Source organism: Venturia canescens, chromosome 9, assembly GCF_019457755.1.
Source record: "Venturia canescens isolate UGA chromosome 9, ASM1945775v1, whole genome shotgun sequence".
Lineage (NCBI taxonomy): Eukaryota > Metazoa > Arthropoda > Insecta > Hymenoptera > Ichneumonidae > Venturia > Venturia canescens.
Genome location: NC_057429.1, coordinates 2272295 through 2292061, shown reverse-complemented (window position 1 = coordinate 2292061; position 19767 = coordinate 2272295). Strand labels below are relative to the sequence as shown.

Sequence of the window (19767 nt, the reverse complement as noted above, 5' to 3'; positions counted from 1 at the left end):
CGTTTGTTATAACATCAATAACTGACGGCTGACTGATGGCCTTGTATATATATTCATAAACTGTATTCCGCTGGAACGGTACAGCAAGTGTCCTGACCAATCACAACTCATTATTTCTGTAGCCGGGATCCCGGGACCCGAGCTTCCATAGAAATGGGTTATAGCTGGCATCAAGAGGCCTTTGATGGTGTTCTGTACAGACACAGTAAATCCATAGATGTGTTAGTAACTTTTGCATAATCTTGAGCCCGTGTAAAGTTTTTTCTCAGCAATTACACCACCGATCGTATTGATTTTGGGCGCAATCGAAAGAGAATTTCTTAATTAGCTGAAAGTTCAATTTTCAAATTGCGACATAACTCCTGAGCTTCGGAATTCAAGAAAATGACATGTCAATTTTACCCCCACCACCGAAATTTACTTTATTCAGAGATAATATAGTCTCGGCGAGAGCCTCGGGCCAGCAGACGACAGGGCTGTCAATGTACTTGTCCCGAGACTCTACCGAGTCTCTTGAATTCCGATAGAAACGGCGGTTTCTTCGTATAGTTTTTAGTATGCTCCGATCATTCAATAAACCATGACGATTGGATTCACCTCCTTGAATGAATGAGAAAGGCTCAGTAAGCCTCAACACTCGTTATTCGATTTGAGAGCACAGATTGCTCGATCATGTTAGAAAAAATCTTGATTTCCAACGAATAGAGACGATTCCGATAGAAAAGGTGGTTTCTCCGTATAGTTTTTAGTATGCTCCGATCATTCAATAAACCATGACGATTGGATTCACCTCCTTGAATGAATGAGAAAGGCTCAGTAAGCCTCAACACTCGTTATTCGATTTGAGAGCACAGATTGCTCGATCATGTTAGAAAAAATCTTGATTTCTAAAGAATAGAGACGATTCCGATAGAAAAGGCCGTTTCTTCGTGTAGTTTCTGGTGTGCTCCGACCTCACAACGAAACACGAGATTGGATTCACCTCCTTGAATGAATTACGCAGGCTCAGTAAGCCTCAACACTCGTTATTCTGTTGGAGAACAGAGATTGCTCGATCGTTTTCGAAAAAATGTCGATTTTTCAAGAATAGAGACGATTCCGATCGAAAAGGCGGTTTCTCCGTATAGTTTTTAGTATGCTCCGATCATTCAATAAACCATGACGACTGGATTCACCTCCTTGAATGAATGAGAAAGGCTCAGTATACCTCAACACTCGTTATTCGATTCGAGAACAAAGATTGCTCGATCATGGTAGAAAAAATCTTGAGCCTTCGTAATTCATTCAAGGAGGTGAATCCGTTATCATCGTTTGTTGTGCGGTTAAAGGGTGTTTAAAACTTGTCGAAGAAACCACATTTTGCATTGGACTCGTTTCCATTCTTGAGAAATTGAGATTTTTCCGACTTTGGTGGAGCAATCTCTTTTCTCAAGTTGAATAACGATTGTTTGAGGTTATTGAGCCTTCGTTATCCATTGAGGGAGATGAATCCATTGTTATTGGTTTGTTGTATAATCGAAGCATTACAAAAACTACATGAAGAAAACCATACTTTCCATCTCCCTTCTTGGAAAATCGAGATTTTTTCCACTCAGGTGAAACGATTTTCTCTGTCTAGTCGAATAACGAATGTTCGAGGCTACCGAGCCTTCGTTATTCATGGAGGAAGATGATTGCATTATTTTGTTTCGTTTTGCGGCCAAAGAGTATCTTAAACTTCTAAAAGAAAACTACCACTTGTATTGGGTTCACCCCATTCTCCGTTCCGTTTCTATCGCTTGTCGTACGGCCAAAAAATATTAAAAATTACTTAGAGAAACAACTTTTAGCATTGGAGTCGTCTCCGTTCTTGAAAAATCTAGATTTTTTCTACATAACTGGAGCCAGTTTTTAGCAATAATCCTCGGTACTGTCAAAATAGGGTTGAATTTTTTTTGTCAGACCAGTCTGACCGTCGTGCAATCGTACGTCGAACGCTCTGAACACTTGTTACAACCAAGCGATCCAAGCATTAATGGAATTCAATGGTATAAACGAGAAAGAAAAATGGAACGAGTATGAAGAAGAGAATCAGAACCACAACGAAAACGAGTAGGAAGAAAGAGACGATGACAAGGACGAAGACTCAGACCTTTCGTTTTATAAACATTTACGCAGACTCTTTGTAAAACAAAATAATAATAATAATAATAATAATAATAATAATAATAATAATAATAATGCTCTGCAAAATCCAACCCTACGTCCGAGATTTCTCACGTGCAGGGCGGGCAACGTGTGTTTTTGCACACGGCTAACAGGGCTCTGGTCACACACACACACCCACACTCACACACTACACATACATTCACACGTACACGCCTTTCGACAAACCGGGGACGTGAATGCTCGGGGACCCTATAAACGGGTCCTACCGAAAAGCGAATGTCCGGGGACTCCTATAAACGGAGTCGCCCGAAAGCGAATGAAGGGGATCCCTATAAACGGGCTCTCCCCGTGAATGGAGCCCGGTTTGTCATCACGGGCACTCACACCCACGCACACTCGACAGGGGGGAACACAGAACCCACAGGGAGAGGGGGGGTCCTCAGGGGCCGTGCCTTGTCCCAGCGCGGTTCGTGGAGTCGCGACCACGAGGGACCCGTAGCACGTTGGGATAAACAAATATGGAAATGCACAACAAAAACATTGACTTACCTCAGGTGGTAACCCCTTCTCAGGGGGAATCCACCCCGGGTTCCGATCGGGTGAAAGCCCCGGTGGCCACGGGCAGCGGCATGGATTCTGAGGGCCGCAACTTGTGCACGGAGACGAGGAGGACGAGACGAAACAACGACACGAACAAGACGTTACTTAACTTACCGAGACGAAACAGGACGGACAGCGTATCTAGTGGGAGCAGCGCGGCAAGCTATGCTTCCGCCGTAGAGAACGTGCTACTGACGACGAAACAAACAACCACAACGACAAGCAACAAACGAGACTTGACAGAACTGCTTCGGCTCATCCACGAGACGGCGACGAAAATGGCCGAAGCAGCAAACGTTCAGAAAAACATGAACATGACTGTCAAGACGGGAATCAAGACGATCCTCGAGACCGCGGACATTGCACTGCACATGCAGTCCGAAACGGCCTCCAGGGGACGTCTTGTAGACACTAACAAGACAGTGAAGGGTACAAACAACAGCGAAGAGACGCCACGCACGAAACGGAAACGTTCGTCGAACGGATCCACGCCGGAGTCCTCCCAAAAGAGGCCTCCGACGATGGGACCGCCCACAGACTGGCAGACCGTCACCAAGACGAACAAGGACAAAACAAAAAAGAAAACGGACGCAAAGACTCGAGCTGACCGGAGCGGCCCGGCCCCCCGGAAACGGGGACTGGCTGTCTTGGTCAAACCGGGCACAGACACGACGTACTCGGACATAGTACGAAAAATACGGACGACGATCGATCCAAAGGAGAGTCACGTGCAGGTGACGACCATGAGGAAGACGAAGAACGGACTGTGTCTGCTGAAATTACAAGTAGAAGAAGACAAACCAGACGGACGCGAACAGTTTGGACAACAGATCCAAGACGTGATCGGGGAAGCGGGCAATGTCAGGGCTATGACCTCCAAGGTTCAACTGGAGATCATGGACCTGGACTGTGTGGCGACCCCGGACGACGTGACGGACGCGCTCAGGCGAGAGACCGGACGAGACGCGGACTTTCGGGTCCACATTTTCGGTCCGAACCGCGCTGAGCAGTACATGGCGGTCTGCGAACTCGATTCGCGGGAAGCCGATGCGCTGCTTCGGCGCGGCCGGATCGGAATTGGCTGGGTACATTGCCGCGTTCGGAAACGACTGACGGTGACGAAATGTTACAGGTGCCTGGGCTTCGGCCACGTTAAGGCCGAATGCAAAGGCAAAGACAGGACGAAATGCTGCCGGAAGTGCGGTGCATCCGGACACCTCGCGACGGACTGCAAGAACAAACCGGTCTGTCCACTGTGCTCCGAGGCCGGGCACAAGGACGTGGTGCACCTCGCCGGAACCGGCAGGCTACTTCGATTCAGGGAAACCTGAACCGAAGTAGGACCGCAGACATGCTCCTACCACAGATAGCAGACGAACACGACGCGGACATCCTGATCGTGTGTGAACCATACAGGAGAAGGACGACTCAGACGTACATTACGAACGAGACAGAGACCACAGCTATCTGGGTAAGGGGTGCCACCCAATCCCGAGTCTCTAACCGCGGTGTCGGGGACGATTACGTCTGGGCTAAAGTCGGCGCTGTCACTTACGTCAGCGTCTACTTGACACCCAACTGCACCGCGGCCGAGTTTGAGAGGAAGGTGGCACTACTAGAAGACGGTATCAGGGACCTGCCCGGGGACGTCGTCGTTGCGGGGGACCTCAACGCGAGGGCGATCGAGTGGGGAATGACGGGAACGAACAGACGCGGACGACTGCTGCTGGAGATGGCCGCAAGGCTGGACCTAGCAGTGGTCAATACGGGACATACGCCGACGTACAGACGACCAGGATTCGGAGACTCCATCCCGGACGTGACGCTGACGTCGGACGGTATCCTGTCACGGCTGAGGGGGTGGCGGGTGATCGAGGACTATACAGCCAGCGATCACCAGTACATCACCTTCGAAGTGGCAGGACGGACAAAAACGAGACGAACGAGAGCCGACCAACCCCCGCGGTGGAACCTTGACAGACTGGACGGACGAAAATTTTCTGAGGAGTTGATGGCAGCACCAGCTCCGATGACGAAAATTCCCCCCGAGCTAACTGGCCGGCAAAGGGCGGAGAGACTGACAGACGAGACGGCCAAACTAATAGGCGGCTTGTGCAACAGCACAATGCCGAAACGACGACAGACACAGAAAAGACGACCACAATACTGGTGGACGGACGAGATCGCCGAATTGCGCAGGATTTGCCTGGCAAATCGGCGACGAGTGACGAGGGCTGGGGGCGGACCCGAAAGGGAAAACCTCCAGGCCATATACAAAACAGCACGGAAGACGCTGACGAAGGCAATACGGGACAGCAAGACGCGATGCTGGAGGAAGCTCTGCGAGGAGGTGAACGAGGATCCCTGGGGAACCGGTTACAAGATTGTGACCGGCAAACTAGGGGCCCGAGTTCCACCAGAACTCAAAGACGCCGAAACAGCAGGACGGATTGTTGACGGATTGTTTCCGACGCACCCGATACGGACGAACGTGACGGACGACGCTGACGTGCCGGCGGCCCCCGTCTTTGTCGCTGAGGAGCTCACCAGAGCAACGAAGGCGATGAAGAGTGGTAAAGCGCCGGGACCAGACGGAGTACCGGCTGAGATCCTCCGGCTCGTGGCTCGCCTACGGCCGGAGATACTTCTCGACCTGTACAACACGTGCTTGACGACAGGAACGTTCAGCGGTCGGTGGAAAGAAGCGAGGCTCGTCCTTATCCCGAAAGGTAAGGGCGACCCTAACACGCCCTCGGCCTACCGACCGTTGAGTTTACTTGACACGACAGGTAAACTCTACGAACAATTACTGAGACCGAGACTGACGGACGCGATGCAGGCCGGAGGGGGTCTCTCCGACCTGCAGTTCGGTTTCAGGAGGGGTCGATCGACGATTGGAGCAATCCAAAAGGTGGTTGACTCTTTCCTGGAACTGGACAGACACTGCCACGCAGCCCGACCTATCGTGCTGCTGGCGACACTGGACATCAGGAATGCTTTCAACTCGGCCAGGTGGGTGGATATCTTGGAGGCGCTGAAAAGCACCTTCGGGATCCCATCTTACTTGGCTCGGGTTGTGGAGGATTACCTGAAAAACAGACGTATAACGTACGAGACGATAGAAGGACAGGTAACGAGACAGGTCACCGCTGGGGTTGCCCAGGGGTCGATACTGGGACCTGACTTCTGGAATGGCTTATACGACAGCTTGCTTCGGCTGGAGATGCCGCTCGGAGTGATCCTCGTCGCCTACGCTGATGACGTAGCGGCGGTGATTACAGAGCGCTCTGCGGAACTAGCACAGCTGAAGTTGAACCAGACCATGAGACGAGTTGGACGTTGGATGACAGACCACGGACTGCAACTCGCAACGGAAAAGACGGAACTGACGCTCCTTACGAGAAGACGCATACAGACGATACTGCCCATGAGAGTGGGGGCACACGAGACGGAGACCAAGGGGGAAGTCAAGTACCTTGGGGTAACCCTTGATACGAAGATGACCTTCTGGCCTCACATACAGAAGACGGCCCAGAGGGCGGCAGAGAGGATAGCATCCTTGAGCCGCCTGATGGCCAACACGACGGGACCGAGACCGGGGAAACGGCGACTGTTAATGGCGACAGCTCACTCGATCCTCCTGTACGGTGCGGAGATCTGGGCAGACTCCCTGCAGACAAAGAAGTACTGCAAGACGATGACGATGGTACAGCGACAAGGAGCGCTGCGAATCGCTTGCTCCTACCGGACAGTCTCTGCACAAGCTGTTCTGGTGGTGGCGGGCGTAATTCCCGTGGATCTCCTTGCGTTTGAGCGTAAGAGGGTCTACGGGAGCAGTGCGGACATAGGACGGAAGAACGCGGCAATTGCCGAGCGCGAAAGTACGATAGACACTTGGCAAGGACGGTGGACAAACGGAAACGATGGCAACTGGACGAGACGACTTATACGGGACCTGAGGCCGTGGCTCGGAAGGAAGTTCGGAGACGTGAATTTTTACGTTACCCAGCTCTTGACGGGGCATGGTTACTTCCGACGGTACCTCCACAGAATGAACAGAGTACGAACACCTGACTGTAAGTACTGTGGACATGAACGAGACGACGCGGAACACACATTTTTCGTGTGTGACCGCTGGACGAGACAGAGACAAGAACTGGAAATAACGGTTGGCAGTATTACTCCGGAGAATATCGTCGGGGTAATGCTGCACGAACCTGAGTGGTGGTGCTTAGTCGCCACCTACACGGAAACGATACTGCGACGTAAGAACGCGGACGGCTGCTTGACGGACGACTGAGCAGACGGAGTGACGCGACGTGACGATAACGGTGGGACAGAACGGACGAACGAACACAGACAGAACCCCCAGTCAGAAGTAATATCAACATAGTCCCTGGCTGGGGGGAAGGACAACAAGGAGGTGGCGGTTTTAGTGGGTAGGCCTATTTTTTTGGGAGTCCCACATACCCATGTAGCCCGTAAGACTACATGGAATCCGTAAAAAGGATTTCCGCAACTCCTTGGTAAAAAAAAAAAAAAAAAAAAAAAAAACAATATCAATAACAATAACAATGTCCATGGTATTATTATTGTTGTTGTTGTTGTTATTAATAATAATAATTTCAGCATTTCGTACGATGTCACTTTCGCAGACCGTCACCTGAAATTACGGAGCATTTTCGTCCGAGTGGTATGACGTCACGTGCTTCATCCTATCGGTAACACAGCTGACAGCCGCATGTCAAGTGTCACTTGGAATCAAACAGCGTTTCGCGTGAACATAGCCTCCGCGCGAAGTTGACTCTCAAACAAACGATATCGCTGTCGGCTGATCGTTGCTGGCCCCAGCCACGATCGCACCCGATTTCTACGCTACTGAAGCGTCGCCTGTCATGGCGCCAAGCGACCTTCTGATTCGTTGAGAAATGCAAAATTCTATTGCTTCTCATTTAAAAACTATTGCACTCACAGAAAAACGCCTTTGCAGTTTTGCTTAAAAATGCGTCCCGAACACGCCAGTAACGGGTTTATAGGTTATTCTGAATCACCCTGTATATATGTACAAACCAGGTGTCAGTTTTTGATCGCATGAACAGAGTTTCGACATTACGAAGTGCGTGCGGGATAAATAAAAAAATAATTTTCGTCATCTAAAGAAGTGCATATTACTATTTATTTTGTTAAAATTTGTGATATATTAAACCGGTATCAAAGCGGCCGCGTAAATGTAGTCTGTGATGTGTGTGTGAAAAAGAATATAAAAAATGCGCGATGCATATGTCAACGAAACTTTTCAAGATTTCATTATTTCGTTCGATTGGAAATAAGTGTTGACTGAAATAATCCTTCAATTAAACCAGATTACGAGAAATATTGTCCAGTGCGAATATATCGTCACTGGCGTGGTTATATATCATGTGTAAATAGGTTATACATACGAATAAATAGAACAAAAACACACGGAACTGTTAGAATGATATTAGAAACTTTACTTGAATAAATGTTTTCTAATTTATTTCTTGTGTCATCATTATTTTTAAACATCCCCATATTTTGCTTGATATTCAGTTTGGCTCTGCCCTCTCCGATCCCCTTGTTTTCACCCCATCAGTTTGCAGCGGATCGATACATATTATTAATTCGTTCCCTAATATGTGACCTATGATTTTCTACTCCTTCTTCATGATGATTGTGGTAACATGATTCGAGAGGTTTTTAACCATAATCTTGAATTGCACATTTTGTAAATCAGATTTTCAAAAAAATTTCTGGTCTTGGTATACTGGATAGTTATTCTTTTCCCATTAGGTCTGTCGAGTGATAAATTTGGAAACTTGTTCCAGAAAGCCTTTGGATGCTTTTTTTGCTGATGATATGAAAAGTCGTATCTTCGGAATGCGGTGTGCAAACACAAATTTTGATAACAAAACTTATGGAATGACATGTATGTTGAGTATTTCCACTTTGCAAACTACAGATATGGAATTATTATAAAAAAAATTCATTCCGATAAGTCTACAGTTGCTCAGTTTTGGATGTGATCAAATATAATGCCTACCACCATCCCCAGAAACTTACAGAATTTCTGAATGCAATGTGCGCTATGTCATTTTAATGCAACATCATGACTTTTGACAACTTTTCATTATAATGCTGTAGATTCGGATCATTGAAATACAGCGAAAATCTGCAAACTATACAATTTATATACTGTGCCATTCATTTTACATTTTGACTCTAACCGTAACATATATATGAAGTAAAAAATTGATTATAAAAGTCTTCAGTTGCTCATTTATGGATAGATTTGAAATTGCTGTCTTCGAAGCTCATTGCGTAGCTACATTGAACCGCAGCAGATACCTGCGAACTCTGAAATTTCTGTGGATAAATATATATGCTACGGATCACCCCTTATCTTTGATTATGGTAATATGTAATGGAACTTGGTTCAGCAAGTTTTTAAGTGTATCTTTTCAAATAGTATTGAAGTTTGTATGACTGATATACAGCGAATACTTCTAAACTTTGATATTTCTGTGTTGCAGCATGTGTGCCAATCATTCAAATCATTTACTCCAACCATATCATGTAATCTAGAAAATTCATTACAAAAGTCTTCAGCTTTTCTAAATACTTCAATGTTCCTTTTTCTATTCCTTTCTGAGTTTTCGAATTTCTAAATTCATTTCTAAATTGTCCTGAAATGGTTTTCCTTCAAAACCAATGCAGGTACCTTAAACGTCTTTGAATTCTGTTGCTCTGTTGAATAAAGTTCGCTTAGTTTTTTTTGCTGCTTTGAGTTCTGGCATAATAAATGTTAGAAGTTTACGGGTACTTTTTTTCAGCAACTATCAAACTGTGGATAATTGAACCTCAGCGGCCGCTTGCAAACTTTGGAAATATATTTCATTGGGGGCACGTTTTGCATGAGACGAAATCTCTAGATTCAGAATGCAAAAGCGACATTTAAAGTGGGCAAATCTGTTGGATTTTTCGTGTCTTGAATTTGATCTATCTTTCATTTGAATTTTGAAGAAAAGGGATAAATAAAATCTGTTCTATTAAGGAAATCTTTACGTCAGTTCTTTCTTGGTATGAAGACTTGGAAAAATCGCCAAAGGTCACGGACAGACCGGTGACGAAATATTTCCAGTACAATTTTGACGAAAAATAGATATTTTTTCACGGAAACCAACGTTATAAGCCGAAAATCATATTACAGCCCATGAAACGCATTTCTTCACACTCTTGGGTTCCTAATACACAAAACATATTAGAAAATAAGGGGGAATATTACCGACGTGCAAGAACAAACCAGTGCCGAAATTTTTCCAGTATAATTTTGACGAAAAATCGGTCTTTTTTCGGGGAAACCAACGTTATAAGCCGAAAATCATATCTCGGCCCTCAACCCGCTTTCTACCGTTCTCTTGGGTTCCCAATAAGCATAGCATATTAGAATAGAAGAGAAAAAATCGCCCAAATCCATGGACAGACCTGTGACGGAATATTTTCTGTACAATGTTGACGAGAAATTTGTTGTTTTTCGTGGAAACCAACGTTATTAACCGAAAATCATATCTCGACCCGCAACACGCTTTCCTCCGTGCTCTTGGGTTCCAAATAGACGAAACATATTAGAGTACAAGGGAAAGAATCACCAAAGTCCAAGGACAGACCTGTGACGAAATATTTCCAGTACAATTTTGACGAAAAATAGATCTTATTTCGTGGAAACCAACGTTATAAGCCGAAAATCATATTACAGCCCATGAAACGCATTTCTTCACACTCTTGGGTTCCTAATACACAAAACATATTAGAAAATAAGGGGGAATATTACCGACATGCAAGAACAAAACAGTGCCGAAATATTTTCAGTACAATTTTGAAGAAAAATTGGTCTTTTACGTGGAAACCAACATTATAAACCGAAATTCGTTTCTCGGGGCTCATCCCGGATTCCTGCATATTGTTAGGTTCCTAATAGGCATAACATATTAGAGTATAAGGAAAAAATCGTCGAAGTTCAAGGACGGACTTGTGACAAAATATTTTCACGACAATTTTTATGAAAAATTGGTCTTTTATGGTGGAAACCAACTTTATAAGCCGAACATCATACCCAGGGAAAAAAAGGTTGGGAAAAGTACATTGATGGTCCCTTATTTGCTGATAATTTCATAAAAAAGATTATCCCATAAAAAATGTTCGTATGAGAATGGAATCTATAAAAATGTACTAAGCAAATAATTCGTAGAAATTTAAACTAAAATCCTATAGCCACCATAAGATAAATGAGGAACTTTTGAGAAAAAAGGCGTGATATCAAACCATAAACTTCCCCTAGGGAAAAAAAGGTTGGGACAAGTCCATTGATAGTCCCTTGTTTGATGATATAGAAAAAAGATTCAGAACCAGGAAAAAAATTCTATAGAAATAATAAACGAAAAATTGTTAAGTTCAAAAAAATCCAACAAAAATAAAAAAACAATTGAAAAAAATTCTGTAAAGAAAAATAAAAAATTTTCAAAAAAATTCATAAATATTGAACAAATTGAAAAATGTACTATCCAAGTTACATGCAGTCTAAAAATGTATGATATCAATTGGAGGACAAGTTTTTATTGATAATTTGGAATATTTATCGAACAAATCGGAAACTTTCATTGAAAAATTGACGTCTTACGCATAGGAGCCTCTAATCATTCATGATAATTATTTTCAAGAAAAAAGTTCTTGAACAAAAAGTCATAACGGAAGTTACGTGCAGTACTAAAATGTATTATATCAATTCGAGGCCAAGTATTTATCAGTTATTCGAAATATTATCTCCGGCGACAAATGAGCGTTGAGAATCCTCGTCGGGCTCAGAACGTTTTATCAAAATTACTAAAAAATTAATGGAAATAAAAAATCGCAGAATCTTTCTTTCGAATAATAAGAACGATGTCAAACCATTTCTTTTTAACCAGACCGTATAAAAATCGTTAAAAATTCACATGAAAGTCATTCGTTACTTCAACAAGGTACAGACTTTAAAGAATCGATTCCCCTCCGACTTTCAGGATCCTCTGGTATTATTCACAACATTCAACTTCGATTGGATCGGTACAAATTATGTTCAAATACGTCTTAAACGTACTTGTCCGGCCCATCACTTTTTATTCAAATTGCTCATTCGAAAAAAAATCAAAAACGAAGTTAATGCATGTGTTAATATTAAGGAACAGTAATTCCCGAGAAAATAATTTTCCTTGAAATCGCTCTTGTCAAAATGAAACGAAAATGGAAGATGAAGTTGATTAATCTATTTATATTGTATGGAGTCATAATTCACAACAAAATCATTTTTCTCCAAATTCCAGGAATCCACGTGTCGTACTCGACTAGTGATATTTATCAAAATGTGTACGTGACTATCGAAAAAAAACATTGCACGGCTGAATAGGTTCGAAAATTTCTTGTAATGTGCCTGATTATTTCTCATTTCCATTGGTTCTTACCGAATGGTATGTGTTCCCTGAAGGAAATGAGAAGTGGATATTGCTATACGAACCTGAGAACAATCAAGTTCAAATTACTTGGAGATATTATTTTTATTTCTATCCATTTTATTATATTTGGGATTATAGAACAGCCCTGATTTTTTTTCGAATGAGCAATTTGAATAAAAAGTGATGGGCCGGACAAGTACGTTTAAGACGTATTTGAACATAATTTGTACCGATCCAATCGAAGTTGAATGTTGTGAATAATACCAGAGGATCCTGAAAGTCGGAGGGGAATCGATTCTTTAAAGTCTGTACCTTGTTGAAGTAACGAATGACTTTCATGTGAATTTTTAACGATTTTTATATGGTCTGGTTAAAAAGAAATGGTTTGACATCGTTCTTATTATTCGAAAGAAAGATTCTGCGATTTTTTATTTCCATTAATTTTTTAGTAATTTTGATAAAACGTTCTGAGCCCGACGAGGATTTTCAACGCTCATTTGTCGCCGGAGATAATATTTCGAATAGCTGATAAATACTTGGCCTCGAATTGATATAATACATTTTAGTACTGCACGTAACTTCCGTTATGACTTTTTTTTCAAGAACTTTTTTCTTGAAAATAATTATCATGAATGATTAGTGGCTCCTATGCGTAAAACGTCAATTTTTCAATGAAAGTTTCCGATTTGTTCGATAAATATTCCAAATTATCAATAAAAACTTGTCCTCCAATTGATATCATACATTTTTATACTGCATGAAACTTGGATAGTACATTTTTCAATGTGTTCAATATTTATGAATTTTTTTGAAAATTTTTTATTTTCCGTTATAGAATTTTTTTGATTGTTTCTTATTTTTGTTGAATTTTTTTGAACTTTTTAATTTTTCGTTTTTTACATCTATAGAATTTTTTCCTGGTTTTGAATATTTTTTCTAAGTCATCCAGAAACAAGGGACCATCAATGTACTTGTCCCAACCTTTTTTTCCCTACGGGAAGTTTATGGTTTTGTATTATATATGAATCAAAAAACATTGCTATCCCATGATCTGAAACACAAGTCTTCAAGGTTTTAAAAGTCACATCTAAACTTTGAATTGTTTTTTAGCCTCACTTTTCTTTAATATATTATCTCATTGTTCAATTAATTTTATCGCTCTTTCTGATGCGTTGTTGATAATTCCCAAATTTTTCATATGCTGCAAGCTTTCATTATACATTTCATAGTGTGATCAGTATGATAGATCCATTTTTAAAAACTTCATTTCCATTTTAATAATGTTATTCCGATTATGTTCATGTTTTTTGTATACATCATTTTCAAAGGCCTAATACTGGTGTATCGGATCGTAAGATCACAACGTTTTTCGATGAATTATATAATTAATAATCTTATTATGGAGAAAAATCGTGTTCAAACCGAGCATTTTCAAAAAGTTCAAGTGAAAAAATGTTTTCGTTTCTGATGTTTCACCGAAATGTATTTCAATAAATATCTGTAGATTATCTAAGAGGTACCTATATAAGCGAGAAATGAATATGCTAAGTCCCACATTTTTAAAGATAATAGGGTATTACACCTTTTTTTGAAAACTGTTTTAAAATAATAGTGTGATCGTAATAAACCGGTAGAATTTTTATTTCAATTTTATGAGACCGAAAACTGTCTTGAAAACTATTTTTTATTTATGATTTTCAATTTTCGCACGGAAATGCTAGCCGCCATGTTTTTTCGGTTTGTGACGTCACTCCGTTAGTAAACAATACAATTGCGAAAGACCAAGTAATAAGATTTGTAAAAATAATGAGTTATAGTGGTAAATCATTGGTGTCTCGTACCTGAATGCAATAATACAAGTGTAAAAATGCCACAACAATTGTGGATTCATCGCCACCATCAACATATTTATCATTGGTAGATTTGTACTATCTGCTTTCACAAAACCGTCTTCCATAATGCGATTTTAATCAAATGAATGATAAAAGTCCACAAACGTGCATAATAACTTGTAAAATTTCAAAATAACACAGAGCGCACAATAAGAATCTAGATTGTTTACTATCAAGAGTGACGTCACGTTGGAATCCAATATGGCGGATGGCGTTTTCGACATTTGAAAAACAGTTGAAAAAAGACGATTTTTAAAATTGAATTATAAAATTTACATTGCATTTTTATGAATAAATATTGACGTTTCTCGTTTACTTTTTACGAAATCTATCATAATCATGCATTTTTATATATTTTTTTACATGGTGTAAAATACCCTATACTGCGATGGGAAGAAAGTACAGCTGCGAAGTTCCAGAAACCTCATATTAGCTATATGATAAAATTCAAAGGTTTTTAGGAGATATTTTGAAATAGAATTTAGGACATGGGGGTTTCACGTATGTTTTCATGAATATTTTTAGTGAAATTGTAAATCATGAGGGTGCAAAAGAATGTTGTAATCATGTAAAGGCCATCCTAATTATACATATATGAGATTAAAAAAAAAACATTGCAAATCTCAATAATGAAGGCTAACTTAAGATGTAACATACACATATATACATATAAGAGAAAAAAATATACAGGAAAATACATCTGAAAACGAGACAGCGTCTTTTATTCATACTCAGTACATATGAATAATGTATTTCCCTCATAATTTTACTATATTTTTCCTGAACAAAAAGAATTTATAGTTTATTATGAATATAAATGAAATTCATTTTCTTTATACTAAAAATATATAATTAATAGTGAGATACACTTTGATTGTAGTTTGAATATATTTTCAATGTAAAGAGAAAGATTCTTATCCAGCGATGTCCTGTGCGTAGAAATGTTTTTAGTGTGTACCACTGATCAAGAACATAGGATCACCATGGAAAAGGAATATAATTTCTTTACATTCTAAGGATATTTATTAAAAAGAAACATTCATTCTCATTTAACAGTAACAATATTTTTGGTATATGCCCTTTCATGGTAATTTTATATTTTTAACGGGTAGTGCCCACTGAAAATATTTCTATACAGAGGACATCGCTGAATGAGAATCTTTCTCACTACATATGAAAAATTTTCAAACTACAACCAATGTATCTGACGTAAACTAATTATATTTTTTTAGTATAAAGAAAATATTTCATTTATATTCATAGTAAACTAGAAATACTTTTTGTTTTTAGAAAAATATCACCCTAAATGTATATGTTGCATGTCATATGTATATATATGTTGCAGCTATAGCCCGATCTGTAGTCGCAATATATATTATTTATATAAGAAATAATTCCGACCAAAACATGTAATTACATTATTGCTTGACTTACCTATCACTATGACTTCGGGTCTTTCTTCTAATGGCACTTCATCCTCGGAATTCTCTTCTGGAAGCCGCATCAGTGCCTGGTCTATGTGACCTTTCAGGTTTGCTGTCAGGTTGAGGAATTCAGCAGTGGTTATTTCCCTCGATATAAGCTTGTTCCACGCTAATTTAAAAATTTATTTAGAATGGGGAGTATTTTCGGCACAACTACATTTCATTTTTATAATAACTGGGTATAAAAAATATAGTTTCAGTATACTTCAGTGCATTATATCAAACAAATGTTAAGAACATACCATTCGTTAATTCTCTCCGCCTGAAGATTGTTGAATACCGCGGTTATCGCCGAATTCTCTTGTTCGATTTTAAACTCTCCACGTCGTTTCTGGCTTTCGATGTTAACTTGATGATTTTGCCTAGTTACATATAAATTTTTATTAATCGACAATCATAGGTCGAACGTGAGAAATATTTTCTCTTCCTGATCGACACCGAGATTTTTTTAACTTAAATATTTTTGGTACAGATTAATCATGAAATTCACCTATAAAGTCCCAGGCTAACGGATGTTGCCCCATTTGGTCCTTCAGTATGCTATTGTAGGATTCAATGACATTATTTGTCCTACGAGATAACCTGAAAACACTGAATCCCGTGGGCTTGACTTTTCCTAGCCACTGGCTCTCGTAGTACCGGAAAAATAATCTAAACGGTCTCTGCAACGTGGCTGGCAGAGCATTTTTCAGAGTAGCATACTCGTTTGAAATCTTCGTTGCCGGCAAGTAAGCGAGCGCCATAATTTTCTTAAGAAAAAGTTTCGCATCGTTATTTTGCCTAATTATAGGCGTCAGGTGCAGTGCCTTCACTTTTTTAAGTATAGCCTGAAAAAGCATATATATGTGCAATGAGAACTCTGTCAAAAATCTAACAAATTATATTTTTTGTTGCGAATTTTCACTTACCCGGTCATAATGAACACTGCAACCAGTGATGAGTGCACGAGGAAATGCTCTTCTACAAGCGTTGCGCAGCGCTTGTTCAAAATCCGTCATTATCATTGCAATGGACTCGCCGTTAATCACAGCGGCTCTGAAGCTGTTCAAGACAGCTATATAGCTATTTTCAGTTTTTCTTGCCATTAAAATATGAGCGATTGGTATTGCCTGCAATCATTTACAGAAATGAAAAAGTTATAGAGAAATATACGGAAATAAATATTTATTATTACTATGAGTTCTTACGTGGTCATATTTTACGCCGAGAATTGTCACCAACTGGTAAACTCCTCTTACTCGAGGCGTTGTTTGGAATGTCCCATCAATGAAAATATGTGTGACATTCACAAATTCGGATGTAAATTGGGGATCATGCATCAGCAAGTGTACATTTCCTTCATCATCCATTATCGTTGTTGTGTTGATTGTTCCCAAATCGTACTCTAAAAGGCGTCGACACTCTGGCTGCTGACACTGTTCAGCCATCAACTGCAACGTCCGTGGGGATGGTGGGTACATTTCTCTCCTCCAGCGCTTCAAAGAACTCAGTATTTCATTGGATGGAACCTGAATTTGCATTTCTCTAGAAAACCTGTGGTTGAAGATATAAGGTATACAGATTATCTTACTATGATTACGACTACGAACATTCATATGTTCGCTCCTTTACTCTTGAAAAATAATAATGGTAAGAATCATTTCTTATCATTATTATTTTTCAAGAATAAAGGGGCGAGTTTGTTAAGAACATGCCATCCAAAAACCTACCAACAATAACAGCCGAAATTCGTGAAAAGCTATTTATATATATATAATTATTCAGCAAATGCGTGAGAATTCTTATTATTTTTACACAAATCAAATTTGTTATCGTTTAATCAATCAAAAATCTTGGTGATAATTTTTTTTTATATAAGGAAGACGTTTATTCTGAAATATAAATTTGTTTACAATATATTGTAATCAGATTTGGCAATCATTTTTATAATTTATGAAGGCATCACCAATTTATGAAAGAACGAAAAGTTGTATCGATATTACTACTAATGTAGCCATTACGAAAATTGGAAAATGGACATTTCGAAAAAATACGACAATTTTTAAATCATTCCAAACGTTACATGATATTAAAAAAAATAGATTCACATAAAGAAAATAATGTTCCTAACAAATATTGTTCATCGTCAGATTTTGCTGTAAATTTTTATATTTTTATTTAATCCTGAAACAGAGATTTTGTTATCAAAACCGATTTTCGGTTTTGATGATACTCATAGAACAGTCTAAACTGACCAACATAATTCTTGAAAATTCCAATTCTACTTCACATTTGCATTACACAAAATGCAATTTTTGGCGAAGGTAAAGATAGAATTTTTATTTTTACCATACTCACATTAAGGCTACTGTGTCATAAACTACTCTCAGTCTCCAAAAATTACGCGTTAGTGCACTCCTCAAAGCTTCTTTAAATCTGGTTATATTTTCTATGTGTGGATCAGCGAAACAATTTTCCGAGTGATTTCGCAACGATATTATATCCCCATTACGTAACATTTTTGCTGTACCGCCACAAAACTGTGTACCACATCGTAGATAACTGGGAACAAATATAAAAAATATAGCAAGTGAAGAGTGTCAGGCAGCTCAAATACATTGAGCACAACAACCGAGCGAAATGGAAAAATGTGCTTCGTCATATTAAAAATGAAATACTTTTTTTTGTAGAGAGATGAGTTAAGGTCAATATCCGGGGAAAATAATTGAGAACTAATGATGTGTCATTACCTAGACCAAAGAATATGCATAATTCTGTATGTAGTCCATTATAAATTTCTGTTGATGGGTACAAGATTTTTTTTTTCGATAAATGCTGGAAATGTTTTGATTTTCAATGAGATTTTTGTTCTCAGTATAATAAAAATAAATTATATTAATTTAATAAATTTTAAGTTTTATTAATGAAATGGAAGCAGCCATCTGTTTTTTTTTGTGAAAAGAAGAGAAATAGCTTTACGGAAGAAAGAAAAAAAATCTACAATGAGAAGCAAAAAAAACTTCTTTTATGTAGATTCAGAAATGAATTTGTTTTCTCTTTAAAAATAAACTTAAGTGTTTTTCTCTACAACCTCAGGAAAAAGTTTTTAACCATAAAATTTTTACATTGTGAGAAAAGTGATTGTACAGTGTGAACAAACACTATGTAATTCTATCAATTACGAATATCATTAGCAGTGATAATACGTCACAAATTTATTCATGCAAAGTGAGTGGTATTCTCACTTCTTGAGTAGAAAAGATTTTTTTTTTCGTCGGAAGAACGAAAATAAAAATATCGTTTTTTTTTTGCAAAACATTCGTATTTCCTATTCGAGATTCCGTACAGCATACAAGAAGACCGTAATTTTTTTTTTCCCTCGATCAATGTAATAACAAGCCATTTCAGGTAGGGTAGGGTGGGGCGCGACGGCTCCCCAAAACGCCTGTGATTTGGGGCCGTCTTGCCCCCCCCCCCCCCCCCCCTCCCCCCCTACTATAAATATGAATGGAAAAATCACTTACATTTCGCCAGAATGCGCTCTTTTGCTAATTTCAAAGACCCTTCCGTCTTTGATGCGCTGGCTGCGTGGAAGATAAACTCTTCCTGTACCTGCTTGCACAGGAGCTTCCATTGCAAATTATCACCCAACTTTAGTGTTCAATTGTTCGACACTTATTTGAAGAAGAAATGGTGTAAAACCATGCAATTTTCAGAAGTCTAGTAAACACTTATCTATACTCTATTGTGCACTATGTTTTCTATATGTACATATACACTATATTTACACTTCGGTTATATACACTATATTACATACACTATGAATGAAAAAAGTATAAGGTGAAGTATTACTAGATTAATTAATCCGAACAAAAGTTTTGGTAAAAGCTTTAAAAAATTTCTACACACACAGTTCAAATTTTAAGAGCGCACAAAAGACGATACTGACACGACTGTTGATGAAACTGGAATAACCAAAACGTAACGCCCGTGACAACAGTCCGTCCAAACGTGCGCTTTGCGTTTTTGTTTCTTTTACGCCAGCCAATAAAATTTCAGCACTGTTCGGTAGCTTGGCTCTCCTGTCTTATAGATTTTGTTTTCAAACATCTACAAGTCAGTGTGAGTGTTTTCGAACACAATTATACATATATATTGCTT

The 19767-nt window shown here is 39.7% G+C and overlaps 1 protein-coding gene across 1 annotated transcript; it reads right to left on the bottom strand.

Moving 5' to 3' along the window:
- Positions 1–14912: 14912 nt before the first annotated feature.
- Positions 14913–17147, bottom strand: LOC122416221 (uncharacterized). Its single transcript, XM_043428974.1, has 5 exons — positions 16959–17147; positions 16536–16736; positions 16118–16454; positions 15578–15736; positions 14913–14923 (listed from the first exon to the last, which is right to left on the bottom strand). The coding sequence occupies exons 1-5, from the start codon at positions 17145–17147 to the stop codon at positions 14913–14915; spliced, it is 897 nt and encodes a 298-aa protein (XP_043284909.1).
- Positions 17148–19767: the final 2620 nt, after the last annotated feature.